The sequence below is a fragment of the Ursus maritimus genome, unplaced genomic scaffold, assembly GCF_017311325.1.
Source record: "Ursus maritimus isolate PB19 unplaced genomic scaffold, ASM1731132v1 scaffold_3, whole genome shotgun sequence".
Classification (NCBI taxonomy): Eukaryota; Metazoa; Chordata; class Mammalia; order Carnivora; family Ursidae; genus Ursus; species Ursus maritimus.
Window position 1 is genome coordinate 3263120 of NW_024425563.1, and position 18535 is coordinate 3281654.

Below are 18535 nucleotides of genomic sequence, written 5' to 3' on the forward strand. Positions count from 1 at the left end.
TAGCACAGTCTCAACTGAGAGCCAATTTTGCTCTTAGTGTTAGGGAATATCTCTGTCTTCACTCTTAAACCTGAAAGGCACAACTCAAACTCATTTTCTCTGGTTGATTCGGGACTTGGATCTGTCCTCCTTGCTATCGATACCCTGATGCCTGGGGTACAGTTTATTTGCCGCACACCAGTTGGCTCTTGGGGAAGTGCGTCCGTCTTGGGTAGGGCAAAATAAGTACCTTAGAAAACGTCAAGCCTTGCACACTTTCTGAGGAGGGGCGGTGGAGGATAAGCAAGAAAAGAGCTATCCGAGTGGTAAAATAATGTTTTATTCCATGGATGAACACACGCTACCATGCCACATTCTCACTTCCCCGCCGCCAGACCTTGCCGGCTCTGCGGTCCGGCAAGCCCATCGACGTAGCGCCAGCACGGTCACCTAGCATTCCGAGCGGGTCCTGCTGCTCACGCGTTGGTCCTTTTCACACATGATGATGTCTTGCCTGAACAAATCCCGTGCGTGATGGAAGCCTTCCAACTGCGCTAACTGCAACCGACATCCAGAACTCTCGCGGATGAAACCCAAACCCCCAGACACCAAAAGCCACACGGACAAATCTGTGCTGACGGGCTGTCGAGGACCCCCCAGCAGGACCCGAGGCTGGAGATGTCAGTCCTGACATTCAGGCTGTCGACAAGCTCCAAGGAAACAGCAGTGATGGGTGTGTCTCACACTCGCGCTCTGGGGAGCGGCATGCAGGCGACCCGTGAGAGCCGGTCAGGGGCAGCGCCGTCCGGTCTGTCTGTACAGCCACACGGAGTACGCACGGGGGCGCCGGCTCTGCATTCGGTCGGGGACGTCTTACACGGCGGCAGGCTGCCCGCACCCGGTGTGGAGGGCACCCAGCCGGCCCCAGGGCGGGAGGCGACGGCACACACCCACACGTCCCCTGAACACGCGACAGACCTGGGGGCGGAGTCAACGCTTTGTCTTTTCTCATTTTTTAACCAAATGTCATCGGAAAAGCCTTGACAACGCATCAAGGGGGAAAAGGACGGGCTTCGAGACATATGGAGATCATGTGAATCTAAGCCAAATCCTAATGCAGCTTTGGGGGAAAGAAGTTTTATTTATGATTTTTTTTTTTTTTTTTTTAGTGAATGGTATTGGATGTCTTTCCCTCAGTTTTTTTGAAATATCTCCACAAAGTCTCAAGACAATCTTGAGGAGAGAGTAGTTAGTTACTTCTGATCTGTTTCTTTATCCAAACAAGTGCAAAGCCTACACATTGACCAAAGAACACAAAGCAAAACAAAGCCAAAAAAAACGAAGAAAGAGAGAAAGAAGGAAAGGAAGAAAGCAAGAAAGCAAGCAAGCACAGCAAAACAACCCCATGACCGGAGACAGTGTCAGGTAAAAACCATAGAAAAATACGAATTAATTCCAGAAGGTTAACCATTAGCATAGCTACAGTAATACTTTGTACAGCCCCTTAAAACGCCGACTCTCCTAATTACAGAAAGGAGCAAGCCACTCTATGAACAAGTACTGTTACAGTAATTGTGCTATAGTTGTCTCCGTGGCGCGGTTCTATCGGACGGGGCGGGAGCTGCTGACGCGGGCGGGTCTTAACGCTACTGCTGGAGAGCCGGGATGCGAGGGCCAGTTGCTTCACTGCCGTCCGTCCTCCGCTCTGTTCCTTGGGGAGGGGCCGTGGGATGCACCAGTCACGCTGGGGCTGGGAGGAGGCGATGCTGGGGCGGCTCCAGGCGCGTGGGAGCCCTCGTGAGCGATGACACGTCTTGGCCTGGGAAGGAGCCGGTTTCCGAAGGAAAACCGCCTTTGGGACGCAAGACACACATGCTATGGGAGTCACACTTCCTGTGCCCGCCCCAGCCTCTGAGGGTGAGGGAGGCGGGGTCCCGGCTGCACACTGTTCTAGGAGGAGCCCCGTGGTGCTCAGGGCTGGCTCGAGGTCAGTCCTCCTCCTCCTCCTCTTTCGCTGTGGCTGTGGGGAGCTTGTCCTGGATCCGGAAGCATTCCACGAAGAAGTTGATGATGGATCGGTACAGGTGCTGGTGGAGGGAGGCACTGTGAAAGTAATGGCTTTCGTCCGGGTAGATCTGCGGGGAAGGCGGGGAGACGTTACTCACCGGCGGTGGCCCCCGGGGGCCTGGGGGTGCTCGTGCGACACGAATCCAGCACAGCCCAGACACCACGCACACACGCACGGCTCAATTTCAGTCTGGGAAATGAATTTCCTAAACCACTCCAGTGCCAGCGTCAGCATTTCCTTCTCTGGGATGCTCTGCCGGGCACGGTAGGCTCTCAAGGAGTTGGCAGACTAACCTGGAACGCTTTGTTCAACAGATTCTGTACAGTCTGGGCCTGCTGGTTCCGACTGGCAGCACGGCCGGATACACGCTCCCGGACCACAGAGGCTCCGGCCCAGGTCTCCAGGGACCAGACTTCCCAAAGACACGGGAAGAACTGTCCCTACAATCCTCACCTGCGTTTGGCTCACCCTGTGACCGTGGGCAGGTAACCTTCCCGAGCCTCAGTTTCCAGTTGTGCCAAGTGGAGATGATGATCATAACAGAACCCAGCTCATAAAGCTTTGTGAGGATTCACTGATGAGTAACAGGACTCAGGGACTGGGTGTAATGACACCCCCCGTCCCCTAGGGGTGCTGCACCATTTCCACACAAAGGTGCTGGCTCTGGCAGGGACTCAAAGCCAAGTCTAACTGACCTGGAAGCGCACATCCCTTCCGTGATGCCAGGCTGCCCCCTGCATTTTGAATTCTGTCTTTCTGTATGTCTTTGGAGGATGGTCTTCACTCTTATTTTAGAGAATTTATTAATGATGGAATGGAGCTGTTATATAGACATTAAAATGTCTACAGCACAAAAGGACACGAGGTAGGATGTACATCTCTCCCTCTCTAGGTCCCCAGTCCCTATGTCCTTCCCTGGAGTTGATCACTGTTACAAGTTCACTGAGCAGCTGTGTAGACACGTGCTGTGCCTGTAGGCGTGGCACTGGGCTGGGGTCCCTTTCATTGTCTCAAGTGTGGTCTGCAATGCATCTTGCTCAAAATCTTGCTAATTTAGCTTGGTCTACACCTTGGGGAGTGATCCACATTAGCACGTGGAGATTTACCTTCTCACCTACCACGGCTGCATTGTGTGTCTAGAATATAGTTAACAATACCATGACAACTATCAACTTTACTGTGATCCGAACACTTGCAGAAGCAAGCTCAAAGGTCACATTAGCCAGTCCTTCCTTCCCCATTCATCAGCACGCGGGCCAGACTCCCTGCAGGAAGCTCTCCCTGATGGCCCAGCCCACATGTGACCATCCAAAAAGACAGTGACATGGGGGAGGCCAGGAGCGCAGGACGGAAGACCGGCTGCTGTCTGTGCCAAGGCTGGCGCTGAGGGACGGGTGCCCAGTGGGGGAAATCTCCCATTTATCGCTAGACCTAAGAAGACCATCGGAGTCATACGTGTTTTGCCAAAGGAATCCATGGTCAGGAAGGAAGTGGAAGATGTTTCTAGAAGCAGCATTGTGCATTGCAGGAAGGAGCCCAGACTTGAGCTGCGGGGTCAGTACTTGATGCTAGTGAAAACAAGGCTGTGAGTTTGTTTCGTGGGAAGGGTAGCCGTCTAACTGCTACTCAGCCACAGATGATTCTGGAACATTCTGCCAGAATTTAGTAAATGTGTGGTGCTATCCAGAGGGAGGCTGGTGGAGAAGGCTCAGGGCCTGCACATGTGAAGCCCCCCAACCCCGCCCCCGAATGCTGCTCTCGTCAACACTGGGACAACAGCCCCATCCTCAGCCTCGCTCTGGGGGCGTGGTGGCTGGCTTCCCTTGCTCGTGGCCCAGAGGTGGGGGTGGTGTGGTTCTAAAGGGCTCTGCGCACAGCTCGGGTGCACGGCCGAGGGATCCTCATCAACTACTAGAGAAAACCAGCGTGCGCTATTTGTCTGGCCTGATGCGCCCCTGCCCGCCTCTGACGGCCGTCACACAGGTGTGTCTGCACAAGTGGGATGAACTGAATACAATCGGCTCTTTCTCCATGAGAAGGGTGTCTCTCTCCGAGCGTGGAGCAGGGAGATGTGCGAATACTGTACCTGCAAGCTGTAATTAGCCTTCCCCTTAATCAGTTGTGTAATGAGTTCTGCCGTGTGCTGGAAATGGATTTTTTCTGTTAAAAAAAAAAAGGAGGAAAGGACTGGTTAAACCCATAACTCCGTCCAGGGGGTGCTGTGAATTGGCGTCCTCGGTCCTTACCGTCCGCGGTGGCGTGAATGATCAGGAACTGCTGGTCCTCCAGCCCCGACACGCGAGGTGCCACCTTGGTCATCTGCACAGGCAGGGCAAGGGGACAGAGTTAGCGGGCCTCACCGCCGCCAGCAAGGTGCTCGTCCTGGACCCCTGGCTGAGAAGGTAGCTGGGGGGTCCTGGGGCCAGTCCCGGGAGAACTGGGGGCTTTCTGCGTGGGGGAAACACAGGGCGCATCTCAGCGCCTCAGCTGCCCTGCAGGAGCACCTGCGAGGAGGGGGAGGGGCTGGAAGAGAAGGGAGCACGGGATCCCTTCACCCGCTGCAGGTGGCCTCGGAGGGCCCTCACTTCAGCTGGTGCCCCTGGGAGAGGACTCCTGGCCGACGGTCCCGCGGTCCGTGCGTGGATTCTGGTTCTGAAGCCAGGCGCCCCCGGGCCCCCATGGCAGAAGTGTGCCCCCCCCACGGCCGGCTAAGAAACACCCCACGTGATACCCGCAGAGTCAGTTCAGTGGCTATGACAGAGCAGCTAGCATCAGAGGACTTTCTGTCACCCAATCAAGGGCTTATTTTCCCAAAGTGGAACCAGCCTTGGGGAAGGGGACTGGCAGTCATCCACGCCCCATGACTGTGGACCCTGGGACAGACCCTCCATGCATCCAAAGACTTTCCTAACTCCCCTCCTCGCCCCTCGGGTGCCAGAGAGGGAGACCGGACGGACCTGGGAGAGGCCCTGGTGCCTGCGGTTCACAGCCTGGGGGAAGGTCTTCTCAGAGTGAGTTTGATGGGGAGACAGAGAGCACAGTGGGCCCAGGGAGGGAGTGTGGGTCCCAGAGCTGGGCCAGCGGTCAGAGGGGTAGGACGATCTCAGGTAGGTGGGGGGTGCCCACACATACCTCATACGCTCTGTTGTCGAGTCCGTGGAGGCCCAAGTACCTCTCGGAAAACGCAGACGCTGGACAGAAGGAGAGGGAGGCAGAGTTACCGAGGCGCGTCGGTGCGCAGCCCCCAGACGCGGGGGGCACCCTGGGCACAGGGCTGGGGACGGTCTCTGCGCTCACTCGCAGGGCAAACGTTTGTTCTCAAACACCCCTCAACCTGCGAGTCTCTACCCAGGTAATCAGCGTGTTCAAATTGGCGGTTGGGTTTTAAGCAATATAGCAAAGCTTAACCAAGGGAAACCATGCATCTGAATCCTCAGTAAACAGAGTAACAGCCCCCTCTTCATTTCAACATATAGGAAAGACAACAAGTCCTAAAAAGCAGATTTTCATCAGCATTTGCTTTTTTTTTTTTTTTTTGGTAAAGGCTAGGCATGTCCCGTTCCAGCTGAAGCCCTGGCTCCAGGACCAGGTTCTGGGTGAGGACCTGGCATCTGCCCTGTCAGGAAAGTCAGGATGGAAGGAGTTCCAAATGCTTCTGCAAGTTGCAGGGACATCCCTCCTTCATTAAGGGGATGAGACAGGGGAGGATTTCCCTGTCTGGGGCACTGTGACCAATTAAGGAGTAGGATGGTACATTCATGTGCATTCAAATCAGGCGAATTTGAAAGAGCATGATTAAAAAAATTAAGAAATTCTCACTGAATTTAAAAAAGATGAAATACATTGCACGTCTTCCCGTGGGAAAACTAATTTTAAATTATTAAAATGTTGAACGAGGAGAGTTCTTATAGGACTGTAAGCTGAAGTTTGCATTAAAGTGCTTTGTAAAAATCCGTGTCTTTTGTGAGCGCTCTGGCTGCAGGACCACGAGGGCTGAGGGCTGCTAGACCCCTGGGGCCCGAGGTGCTGAGCTGGGGCACGGGGGCGGGTGCGGCCAGGGTACCCGCAGGTTTGGCAGACCAGCGACAAGAAGCCCACTCCATTTCTGATCCCATTAGTGCTGCTTCGTGCAGCGTGGCTGAGGCTAACAGCCTGGCCTCTCCACAGCCTCGACCCGAAATCGAGTTCTCAAAGCCCACAAGGAATACCTTGCCACCCATTTTTTTAAAAAAGCATGAATGTCACAAAATCACCCACATTGAGAGAAAAGGGGCCAGCTGACCAGGAGAACGTAGGGAGCCTCGCATCTCAAAGCGGTGACCAAAGAGCTATGGCAGGGCCTGGCAGAGGTCTGACTGTCACACCTGGGAGGCCTGCCCACCGTCCGGTCCCCACAGCCAGCCATCCTGACGCCCCGTCCCCGGCCTCTGACTCCTGCTCATTAGACAGGTAAGAGGCTGGCCAGGTGCCACCTGCACCGATGGGAGGAGGGCAGGGCGGGTGGAGGCAGAGCACTCCTTGGCTGCCAGGTCTCTACCCAATCGCCACCAAGTGGCACCCCCGCCCCCTGGCCACCCCAGCCCTCCCCACGGAACCCCTGCCCAAGCACCCCCAGGTCCCGGACACAGAGCCCGTGCAGGGCCCCTGCCCAGATTTTGGGGGCCGTGGGAACACAGGCCAGTGTCTAGCTCCAGGTCTCGTGTGTTGGGAATGTGACCCACAGGCATCGGTGGGTTGACCACTTTCATCTAACTAGTGACCAGAAACCCTCCCTCCCCTGCCCTGGCTTCTCTCCAGGTTCCTCGTTAGCTGCACGGCCCCGGTGGCGGCTTCCCCTCCACGGTGGGTGTGTGAGGGAGGCGTGGGCCCGGGTCTGGGGCGTCAAGGCCGTTACCGTAGAGCTTGAAGTCCGTGATTGGAGAGAGAGCAGAGCCACAGGTGAAAACCTGGCCCTGATTTTCACCCTTCGCAGGGAGGATGTAGGTGCTCAGGTACCCGCCATAGTCCTGCGCGAGAGAGAAGGGTAAGTGGGCGGAGCGTCAGTGACGCCCTCGTGAAAACAGCTCAGGAGTCAGATCGCCAGCTCAGCAGCTATCTTCACGTCGGCTCTATTAAGAGGTAAACAAGATGGAAGGTAAACACTGTCCCAACTAGAGACATGGGGTGCACGCCCCCCCTTGGGGCCTGGTGTCAGGTGACGTGCAGATGATGCGTGAGGGCCGCCGCGGCCGCGGGCTAGGACGTGCCGCGTGCGTGTCGGGCTACCATCGAGCCCCTTCCAAGTCAGCGTTTCCCTGCAGTGCGTTTGCTGCCTTCCCATCTTCAGCAAAGCCAAACCACTTAAGGGGATTTTGAGGGAGGGCCGACAAGGAACTGCATCAAAGGGCTCGGGTACCAGTCTGCCAGGATGCCCGGCTCAGGGCCTGCAGAGACAGGCGTCCACGTGGGCGCTGGACATGGGCAACTCCTTCAAGTGCTCTAGTGCTCTTACCTCGGGGCTGACACGCAAGACCCCTACTTCAACCGGGGCCTTCCAGAGAGAGTACAACGGGACACTTATCTGGACGGGCACCTTCGAAGCTGCTTGGCTCAGATGTGCTCTGTTTCCCGAAAGAACCGAAGGGGACGGGACACAGATGGGAAGTTGTGATGAGCAAACATGGGAAGGGGTAGGAGCAAAGCTCACGGGAACCAGGTATGTTCTCCTGGGAGTATGGGGGCTGTTAAAGGTGCTGTGTGTGTGCTAGAGTATGTGTGTGCATATGTGTGTCCTGGTGTGTGTGTGTGTGTGTGCTGGAGTGTGTGTGTGTGTTGGAGTGTGTGTGTGTGTTGGAGTGTGTGTGTGTGTGTGTTGGAGTGTGTGTGTGTGCTGGAGTGTGTGTGCGTGCATGTGTGTGTCCCGGGGTGTGTGTGTGCATATATGTGTGTAGGAATGTGTGTGCACGTGTCTGCTGGACTGTGTGTGCGTGTGTGTGCTGGAGTGTGTGTGTGTGCATGTGTGTGTCCTGGTGTGTGTGTGTGCATATATGTGCGTGCGTGTGTGTCTGCTGGACTGTGTGTGTGTGTGTGTGTGTGCTGGAGTGTGTGTGTGCATGTGTGTGTCCTGGGGTGTGTGTGTGCATATATGTGCGTGCGTGTGTGTGGTGCTGGACTGTGTGCGCATGTGTGTGCTGGGGTGGGAGGGTTGAGGGTGGGGAAGGCATACACCTGGTGGAGAATACGTGTGCAGCCCATGCCGTGCCGGCCTCACTGTGGAGTTAACCACTTAGAACCCATATGTTAGTTACATTATCATTTGATGCTGTTCCTTCCATAGAACATGGATATCTTATCTTAATGATCATAAAAGCATCTTTTTGGTTTCTAGTAGATAATTTTCATCGTCAGTGGAATCGGTACGTCCTTACACGTCATTCCGCCCCTTGTTTACAAAATAGCACTGACCGACACCACACGCTGGTGAGGCCAGGGACCGTGGGGCCGTCACTCACTGCTGGTGCGGACGCCAAATGGGGCGGCTGCTTAGCAGATCGCGTGGCGACTTCTTACAAAAACGAAACACACTCTTTCCCATATTGATCCAGCAGTCACCCTCCTTGGTATTTATTCAAAGGAGGTGAAAACTTGTCTGCACACAGAAACCTGTACCTGGAGGGTCATACGAGCTTTATTCGTAAATGCCCAAACTCGGAAGTGGGTGAGTGTACGTACCAGTGGCGAACGTGGCATGTCACTCAGTGCTGAGAACTAATGAGCTCTCGACCCTGAACAGGACCTTGAATGCATATTACGAGGTGAGAGAAGCCGGCCTGAAAAGGCTATGCATGTGTTTGAGGAGGGGTGAGCACTGACCAGACACAGGCCCAGGCCGAGGGTCCCTGCCTCGGTCCAGCAGTCCACCCTTCCCGTGTGGGTACAGATGGGGGATAAACACTGACACCCAAAGTCACACTTACGAATGATCCGACTGGCTCTGAGCCCCTCACAGGCAGCGAGTGGGTCTCCACCAGCAGGGACTGAGCCGCCGGGACTCTGCACCTACGCTCCGGTCTGTCCCTGAGCTTTGGAAAGAAGCCCCCGGGCCCTCGCCTCTGCCGCCTCACCTGTGGAGCTCCCCGGGGGTGTGGGAGGGCTCCAGGAGGCTGTGTGGGAGCATCACGTCTCATGTGTATACATCCCTCCACGAACGCTGGGCGTGGTGGTTCCAGAGGCGATGACATGAGGTAGTCCCAGGGTCACCTGTTCAGGCCTCCACCTGCCGTGAGGTCACTGCGAGGTGCCTCTGGAGGGCCTGTGCTCGGATCGTGCTCTTGGAGGGAAGATGGACCTGTGTCCATCCATCTGTGCCTCGCTCCCTTGGGATCAAGAGGCCACGGATCCAGGCTAAGAATGGGGGTGGGTGGTGGGGGGCCTGTGCCCGGGAGATACTAGCTGGCCCCACGGACCTGACTCGCAGGCCTGGGCCTCCGCCACACGAGCTACAGCCTGTGGCCGTGGGCCGCCCTGGGGAACAGGAACTGCCTCCTCCCCCCTTCCGTGTCGGTGAAGCTGGTAAATTAACGTGGCCACTGCACACAGAGATCCACAGAAGTAAAGACCACTGCCCGCCCCTGTTTCCTGGGGTACCTACACGAGGCACCACGGCTTCCGTAAGAAAAGGACTTAGGAGCCTAATAAAGTGCTCATAGGATCTGGCTTCTCTTTCTTTCCGTCCACATAATGTAGAAAGAAACTTTGATAAGTGAGCTGGTCAAATGAGCCCCCCTCCTTGCTGGAATCACTCAGTGTCCAACCTCTTGCTTTTAACACAGTCATTGCTCTCACAGCACCAGACCAGAGACATCTGGAACAAATCTAACTGAGGCTGGGTGGTGGTGAAGGGCAGTGCCCTCGGACGGAGGGGACAGGGGTGCTCAGACAAAGCTCGGCGTAGGCTCACCTTCCCAAACACGGCCACACGCGTCTTATCAACGTATTGCTCCTTCAGCATCATCCTGCAAGGCCAAAGAAGAGCGTGGAGTGAGCACACATCACGGCCGCACTGCGGCCCAGAGCCGTGCTCCCACCCACTTCGAGCATGAAAACCCCCACTTAAAGGAAATACCGGAATTCCAATGTCATCGTTTATAGCTTTTCTGTATTTAGTGCATGGGCAGTATGTCCACGTTGAAAGCCTCAAGGTGCCCTTGAAAGAATGCCCGGGTTTGTCAGACTTACTGACCAAGAGCCAGGAATGCAAAACAGCTGAGGCTGTTCGGGACACAAGGCTTTGCAGGGTCGTCCTCTGCTACAGTCTGTCCCTCACTTGGACCGTGTGACTCCCAACCACCCCCAGATTCTGGGAGCGTCCTCCAGGATCAGCCTGGAGAACAGACACTGGCCCTGTGCTAAGGGGCTTGGAGCCAGGTGCTGGGCTCCCGTGGTGTCCTGTCCCCAACTCCTGGCTGAGGGCCCCTGCCTCGTGCTTCCTGCCTCAGATGCGAGCAGCTCGATGTCCCCACTGGTGCTGCCCAGGTCCCGCCTTGCCCTTGCCAGCCTCTTACCACCCTCCCCAGGCATCCCTTGTTTCCCCACATAATGACAGGAATCTTTCTGGTTTCTGGACCCTAATTCGTCCTAATTCAGCAGCGGGAGTCCTGCCACCTGCTGGCAGATGACCGGATGCTTCCTGGGTCTCTGCGAGCTGCCTCCGAGCTGCTTCCTTCCGTGTGTACACCCCCGCCCCCGCCAGAGCCTCTCCCTGCATAGCCCCGTTCCTCCTGTTTCTCTCTACTTTTTTTTTTTTTTTAAGATTTTATTTATTTATTCGACAGAGATAGAGACAGCCAGGGAGAGAGGGAACACAAGCAGGGGGAGTGGGAGAGGAAGAAGCAGGCTCATAGTGGAGGAGCCTGATGTGGGGCTCGATCCCAGAACGCCGGGATCACGCCCTGAGCTGAAGGCAGACGCTTAACCGCTGTGCCACCCAGGCGCCCCTCTCTCTACTTCTTGGTGATTGTTCTCGTTTCTGTTTTCTGGGTTGTGCTGGCTGATGGGAGCCACCCCATCACTGACGACTGCCCTTCTCAGCCTGAACAGAGCATAAAACTCTGGGTAGCAAGCCCTCAGAGCCAACTCTTTAAGGATCACCCCCCCCCCCGGTCCCAGGACACGGCCAGTCAGTCCTCCACAGTCAGAACAGCTCTTCTATGGCCAGTGTCCAAGATGAATGGACAAAAGTTCCTGGGGGGAGGGCCCAGCTTGGAGCAACACTGTCCCCAACTTTCCCGATGGAGGAAAGTTGTGAAAGAACATCCGAAGTTGGGCCTGGAGACCACCAGCCCCACAGAAGCAGGAAAGAGAAGAAAGTTGGAATTGACAGATTACGAGAATGTTTCAGCATTTGCACAGAAATACTAACAGGAGCGTGAGCAGGATTTGGGAACAAGTGGGAGATATTGTGAGTACGTCCAGAGAAGATTCTCAAGTGAAAGACAAAGCAACACTTCCAGAACTAAAAGCTGCAGACGAAGGTGGGGCATGACGTGGGCAACCTGCTCCGTAGTGAGCGGTATCTACGGTGGTCCTGCGTCCCCAAATACTGATCTAACGAGACATGATGGGGGGGTGCGGGACTGCTGAATCCTCACCTGCCGACACAGGACGTCACGAGATGGGAGCTCATGCAGTAATGATAACTGTGCGCAGGAACGCAGACGGTTGGGAGGGATGGCCTCTGCTGAACAGGACTGGGGGGAGGGGCAGGAGTGGGGCAAGGGAATCTGCTGTTGATTTAAAAGTTGTTATGGGCTAAACTCTGAAAATTATGGTCAAGTCCCAACCCCTAAAACCTCCGAGTGTGCCCTTATTTGGAAATGAGGTCCTCAGACGTAGGTAGTTAAGATGAGGTTAAAGTTCATGCCGTTAATCCAGTATGACTGGTGTCCTTAGAAGAAGAGAGACACAAGACCCAGGAAGAGCCCCATGTGAAGAAGGAAGATTACAGTCAACGTGTCTGTAAAGCCAAGGGACAACTGTTGCTGGCCACCACCAGTAGCTGGAAGAGGCGGGGAAGGAACGTCCCCGACAGATTTCGGAGGCACGGAGGCCCTGCCCACACCTCCGCTTTGTTGTCCCAGCTCTAGGAAACTCAGCACTTAAATACATTTGCTTTTTAAAAACATTGTGCAGGTGTCATAGGATAACCTGGCCGACTTGGAATCCCATCTGCCACACTTGGGGTGTGGAGACGCGTGCACACGCACACGTGTACACACACACACACACACACACACACACACACACACACACGTCCTGGGCTGCAGACCTTTGTGGGCATGTCCAGGTATCTGGAACGAGAGCAGACATTTCTCCAAGTTCCTTAACTTTCTCCTCGTGACCCAAATCCCTGAAATGCAGAAGTGTATTTGGGAACATCTGCTGAAACGGTCTGGCTCAGCCAGCTATTTTCACAACCAGTCCACCTGGTCCCACGAGGATTCTGCTCCAGGGCCAGACATTTGCTGGGATCCACGTAGCAGTCTGTGGGGACCACGGAGCGTGGAGTGAGCCATGTGCACCACAAAGGGCTCCGTTCCAGCTTGTAAAATATCTTGGATTTCCAGTCTCAGCCCTCCTTCCAAGTCTGCAGGCAGCCTTGGGTCTTTGGCAACCCCTTCATCTAATTATCTAGTGACTCACTTCCTGATCTAAATGCCGGAAATCTTGGTAATGACCCTCATTTATAAAATACTCTGGAATCTTCCAAGGGTAGTTGTTTTTTCCAATGTCAAATATTTTTGTTATCTTGTACCTGTATCTTCACCAACGAACCAAGCAATTCCCATGTGATGATTTTTCTTCTGGTGAACAGTGGAACTTCAAGATCAAAGAGAGCCTGATTTCATATGCAGGGAGCACTTTTTATACTGGGGCGGCCCAAGGCCAGCAAGAGCAGAAGCAGAATCCACCAGGTGTCTTTCTTTACAGAGCATGTCCTGAGATGGGTTCCATGCTGATTTGCAGAGGCCCGGGAGCGACAGGGCTCCAGCCCTCAAGAAGGAGGGCTGAGGGAGGTGGACCAACACGGTGACATGGCGGCAGCACTGATGACGTGTGGTGGGGGGGTGTACGCCCATTGAGTGGTATGGTCACTGCTAACGCGCTGCAGAGCAGCGGAGAGCTGGTCAGAGCGGGTGAGCCAGAGGTCAAGGGAACACCTCACAGGTGGCAGCACAGGGTCCTTCCTGGGTGAGCAGGGATGTCTGTGGGGCTGCGTGGAACCTCAGGCAGGGGAACAGGGTTTGCACATTGTGTGCCCTCCCTTCTCCCTTAAGACAACATGCCCTGAGGGGGCTGATGACCCTCAGGGGGCATATCCTCTGACCCTCCATGGTGTCCATGCCATCCCCAGTGATGCTCCCAGTCACTGAGTGCAGCAGGGGCCCTACAGCTAGGTCTTGGCTGCCTGGCATGGGGTCCTTCACTGGCTTTCTTGGCAACGGGCTCCCCATCACCCTGGCGAGGACTCTCAGAGCCTCGCTGCCAATGGGAGACCCCCTTCCCACCTGGTCCTCCATCCCCGCCCTTCCACGATGTCAGACTCCACTGCAGCCTGGTGGCTGCCCCAGGTGCCCTCCTGCCTGGCACCCTTCACAGACACCCCCTGCCGAAAGCTCCTGCTAAGTCCACCCAGGCACCCTTCTTGGGGACCCAAGGTGACACAGGTGCCACGGCACCCTCAGAGCAGGGGAGGCTCACAGTCGGAGGCTTGATTTGGCAAGAAAGAGGAGCCAACGAGGGTGGGGGGAGAAACATGGCCAGTGCTTTTGTCCTGCTCTGTGCCATGGTGGGGGGCACACCACTGTAAGGGGTATGAGCTCTGTATAGCTCACCCCTCAGCCAGCCCCAGCTCCACAGTCATCCACTTACCCAGTTTGGAGGCCTCTGCCCATGAAATGCCTCCCAGGCGTCCTCCACCTCCCCCAGACTGCTGCCAGCCCCGATGCTCCCACTCCCGGAGGCCGTGCTCCTGCCCAGTTGGTCGGGACTGTGCCCCTCTTCTGGCGGGTTCAGCTTGGACCCTCTCTGGACTGCAGCTTCCCCACTGATGGCCTGGGGCATTCGTCCCACCTGCTGGAGGTTTCTGGCAGTCACAAGGCCACACCCACGTTGCCCCCAGGGCCAGGACCATTTTCCTCCATCTCCCCACCCTCTTCCTTCTTGGTCCTCCTGTGGGCTGCCTCCTCCTGCTTCCCCTCCATTCACTGTCCATAGGGCTCCCCTGCACTCAGGGTCTCTGAGGATGAGCAGTATAAACAGTGGCAGAGGCTCCCATGTCCCCTGGCTTCTGGTGGGTTTGGCCAGTGGGAGGGAGGAGCGGTCAGGGCACTGGTCCTGGCTCCCTCCTTGCACAGCTCCTGTCAGGTGCTCCCTCCCCCTGGCCCAGGTTCTCTCCTGGGTCTGTAGTGGCTCCTGCTCCTGTGTGGCTAGCCCTAGGACACCACACCATTCCCTGGGTCTCCCTCACCCTGCCCACGCCTCTGCAAACGTGCACTTTCATTCGTCTCTCCTCAAACTACTCAGTTTGAGAGCCAGGACGCTGACCCATAAAACTTGCTACACTGCTACCAGAATTACAGTTCTGAAAAATAAAGTTCACCCTGCCACCTCCTTGCTGAAAAATCTCTTGCAGAACTCGGTTACTTATAGGGCAAGTAGCAACTCCTTAGGATGCTGTGGGGGGTGTCTCACAATCTAGCCCTGTCCTACCTCCGCATGCACTGCCCCTCCACTGCCCACCCTACCTCCCCCCATGCACCTGTCCCCTCCACCACCCACCCTACCTTTCTACGCATCTTGCCCTCTCCATGGCCCACTCACACTGTGGTCCTCTGCTGCTCAGTGTGCCCTGAACAGTGGTGCCTTTGCATGACCTCGAGCCTTCGCTCACGGTATTTTCTCTGCTTGGAATGTGCATCTCCTGTTTGCTGCCTGACAGATCCCTATTTATCCTTGGAGGTCTTGCCCAAGGGCCACCTCCTCCCAGAAGCCCTTCCAGCAGGGTTGTTTGCTTCTGTAGCTTGTGGTCCAAGTGCATGTAGCTCCGCCCTGTGCCCAAACCGCCGGTTCCAACGGCTGTCCTCTTCCCTTACACAGGGGCTGGGCCGGGCGCAGATCTGCTCTGTCAGCTGCAAAGTCAGCTGCTGACCCAGTGCCTCCAGGACAAAGGCACGAGGTGGAAGAAGGTGGGAGAATCAGAAGGGGGCTGAGGAAGCTCTGGGGCATTAGCACGGTGGGCCAGCCTCATGGTTTCTTACACTTCTGATAAGACAGGGCTATTTCTTCCTGAGATGAAAATACAGACCCAGACCCTACATAAAGCCTGCTAGAGTTCTCTGCAGCTTGAAACATGTGGGCCCCAGCTTCCCGCACGTCTTCAGACGGCTGTAAGGTTTTCAAAGACTTCTGTGTTCTCGTGTTTGTAAGCCCCAGGGGATGAACAGTTGACACTATTTACTGTCCTTCCGGAGCAGGTTCTGCCTTGTTTTTTGAACAGATGGCCGGATCAATTCCTTATTTTTAGAAAACACCATGAGTGTGAAACAGCCTTTTGCTCTCTTGTTCCGGTGCTCGGAGGGGAGCGGCTAGACACAGCCAAGCGCCTGCAGGGGCGTGGGCCGCGGGTGTGCCTGAAGGACACTGCGTCCTTCCACCCTGGGCCTCTGGGGTGAGACGCTCTGTGCCCCATGCTCCAGGCTCCATGGGGGCAGTCAGACCAGGGTGGGCGGAGACGGGCACGGAGGGAGGAAGGCTTTGCTGCCATCTTGCAGAGCAAGCCCCCACAGAGCCACTGACGGAAGGCCCACTCCCATGTCCAAGTACAGACGGGACACCTGCCCTTTTCCCAAGAAGACTTCCTTAGCGGACACCACTGGCTGCTGACCTAGCCCCCATCCGCCCCCTTCCGCACAGAGCCCTAGGGCACTATTGTCCACCTCCCTTCCCCTGCCCCCGGGTACAGGGGGGACCTCCTAGGTCTCAGGGTGATAGCCCACACCTCTCTGGCCAGTCATGGGTTCTGGGTTCTGCACTGGTCAGGGGCATATGAGGCGAGGTTTGGTGGGTGCTTCTGCGGAGGCTCCTCCCTTCCTTTCTGAAAGTTTCTGGAAGTGGCTCCCTCCTCAACCTACCAGAGGTGAATGAAGCAGCATGGACTGAGGTGCTCCTGGCAGCCCTCCTGTGAGCATGAGGAGATCAGCTCGGGATGAGCCATTAAGGCCGGCGGAGCAGAGCGATGGAGACAGCCTGGGTTTTGGGTGGCATTGCTGGGTCTCTGGATCAATGAACCCCAAGGCCTCCCCTAGCTCTGGACTTCCAGAGCCAATATAGCTCCTTCCTTTAAAAGCGTGTTTGGCTTTGTCTGCCTGTGTGTTAACTTCCAGGCAAAAGCATCCTAACAGGTCGCCCTCTCAGACATCTGTCCTCAGAAGCTTCCCGTCCTGTATTCTCTGTCTGTGACTCTTACAGGGCCCTGGGCCCGTCACCTCGTCTCTCCTCAACCAGGTCACAGTGCCCTGGAGCAGGGAGGGCCATTCCGTCACTCGCTCACCACGTCATCCACTTAAAATGACTTAACTGAGCACCTACAGGTGCCACCAATGTTCTCAAAAACGACAGAGAAACGTCCCAAGTCAGGAAGGGAAACGCTTCAAACCTGCGGAGCACACAGCCACGGTAACAGGAGGGATGGGACACCACGCTTGCTTGCAGCCCTTCCGGCAACAAGCACGTGTTATCTGCACGCCGAGTCCCACCTTCTCCATGCGCGGGGCCCATCCCGCAAAGAGGACTGTCATCACCAGAGCCCCGTTTCATGCGTTTCCCAAGCCCGTCCTGTCATTCCCGGGACGTGAGCCTGCTGACCCGGCGGGCAGGCGGCTGCTCCGCAGCGTCTCTCAGCGGCTAAGGCGTGCTCGCGCTGCTGACCGTGAGAGCTCTCGGCCCGCGGCGCGCCAAGGCCAGCTCTGAAGTCTTCTTTCCAGGGCGACAGTAAAACGCCAATAATTCCGAGCATCTGTCCCTTGGTGCTCAGCCTCTCTCGGGGCTCTGTCGGTCTCCAACTCAGAGACAAGGATGTGAACAATGAGATGAAAACGGGCGCCTCTTCGGGGCTGAGCAGGGTTTTCTGACCGAGCCCCTGGATGTGGCAGGGATCCCTTCCTCAGAAACATGGCGCCCCATCACACAGCTCTGTCCCCACTCGTACTGTCCCCCCCATGTCCTGTCTTCCCTCCCTCCCTCGTGACGAATGGCAAAGATGTGCGTGTGTCTGTGCTGGCAAAGACTCTGTGTGTGTGTGCGTGCATGTGTGTGTGTGCTGGCGAAGACTGTGAGTGTGTGTGCGTGCGTCTGTGCGCTGGCGAAGACTGTGAGTGTGTGTGCGTGCGTCTGTGCGCTGGCGAAGACTGTGAGTGTGTGTGCGTGCGTCTGTGCGCTGGCGAAGACTGTGAGTGTGTGTGCACGTGTGTGGATGCTAGCCCAGGTCTGTGACCACAGCACCGGGGAGCCAAGCAGGTCCGACTCACGGGCTCGGCACCTTGTTTTCAAAACTACACAGACAAGCTACCTGGCTCTGAGAAAACTAGTGTAAGCGTCTTCAGTAGAATGTTACTAGAAGCTTCCATTGAAGCCCGCTTCGGAACTGCCCACAGAGTTTTGTCAGCGTGAGCAGATCGCAGGTGACACGCGTGCACTGACAAGAAACACAGCCGGCAGGGAGCGCGCGCCCAGCAGCCCCGGGAGGGAGCATCACCTCCCGTCGCCTCCCCGCCTCTCCCTCCCGAGCTCGCGGGCCGGGGTCCTCACCGCACAGCCTCCATCTGGTCCTTCTCCTCCAGGGAGCCCAGCCTCCGGCCCACTTCATGCAGGAGCTTGGTTCCTTGGAAGCCACTGCCGCGGCCGTCGCACTTCACCACCACGGCTCCGTGGCTGCTCACCAGCACCGTCTCCCAGGTCACCTCGAACTTCTCGGCCACGCTCTGGCTCCCCGGGGTGCCGTCCCTGGAAAAGAGCCCGTGGCCTCGGCGTGCTGTGTGCGGCCGGCCTCACAGACGCCAGCTCCGGGGACGCGTGTGTCCCCTGGCCCCCAACCGGGGACGCGGGGCTGCCGGATGAGCCCCGTCCGCGGCGCCGCATTTACCCCGTGGAAACCGGCCGGCGTGCAGACCGGCCCTCCGCGTCGGAAACGTGCGCACCACGCGCTTGCCAGCTCGTGATGGCCGGAAGCCTTCTTCCCCCGGTGAGGCGGGGATGGCAGGTGAGGCCGGCCTCTCTCCCAGCCGCAGCCACAGGTGGCCGGTCCCGCCCGAGAGCCGCCGGCTGAGGATGGGCTGGCTGGTCCTTGCTCCAAGGGGGGGACGGCTACCGCCACCACCGCCATCGTGGCTTTCTGCCAGGGACCGAGGGCGTGCGGGCCAGGGGTGTGTGTGTGTGTGTGTGTGTGTGTGT

The 18535-nt window shown here is 56.7% G+C and overlaps 1 protein-coding gene across 1 annotated transcript in view; it reads right to left on the reverse strand.

Moving 5' to 3' along the window:
- Positions 1-300: 300 nt before the first annotated feature.
- The window catches only part of DPP6 (dipeptidyl peptidase like 6), a 671848-nt gene continuing 653613 nt past the window's right edge, over positions 301-18535 (reverse strand). The window contains exons 20-26 of the mRNA XM_040643764.1: positions 17894-18088; positions 9987-10041; positions 6942-7053; positions 5180-5238; positions 4294-4366; positions 4134-4207; positions 301-2114 (exon numbers count right to left, since the gene is read on the reverse strand). Coding sequence (XP_040499698.1) covers positions 1968-2114; positions 4134-4207; positions 4294-4366; positions 5180-5238; positions 6942-7053; positions 9987-10041; positions 17894-18088 — 715 coding nt within the window. The 3' untranslated portion in view covers positions 301-1967. The remainder of the gene's footprint in view (positions 2115-4133; positions 4208-4293; positions 4367-5179; positions 5239-6941; positions 7054-9986; positions 10042-17893; positions 18089-18535) is intronic.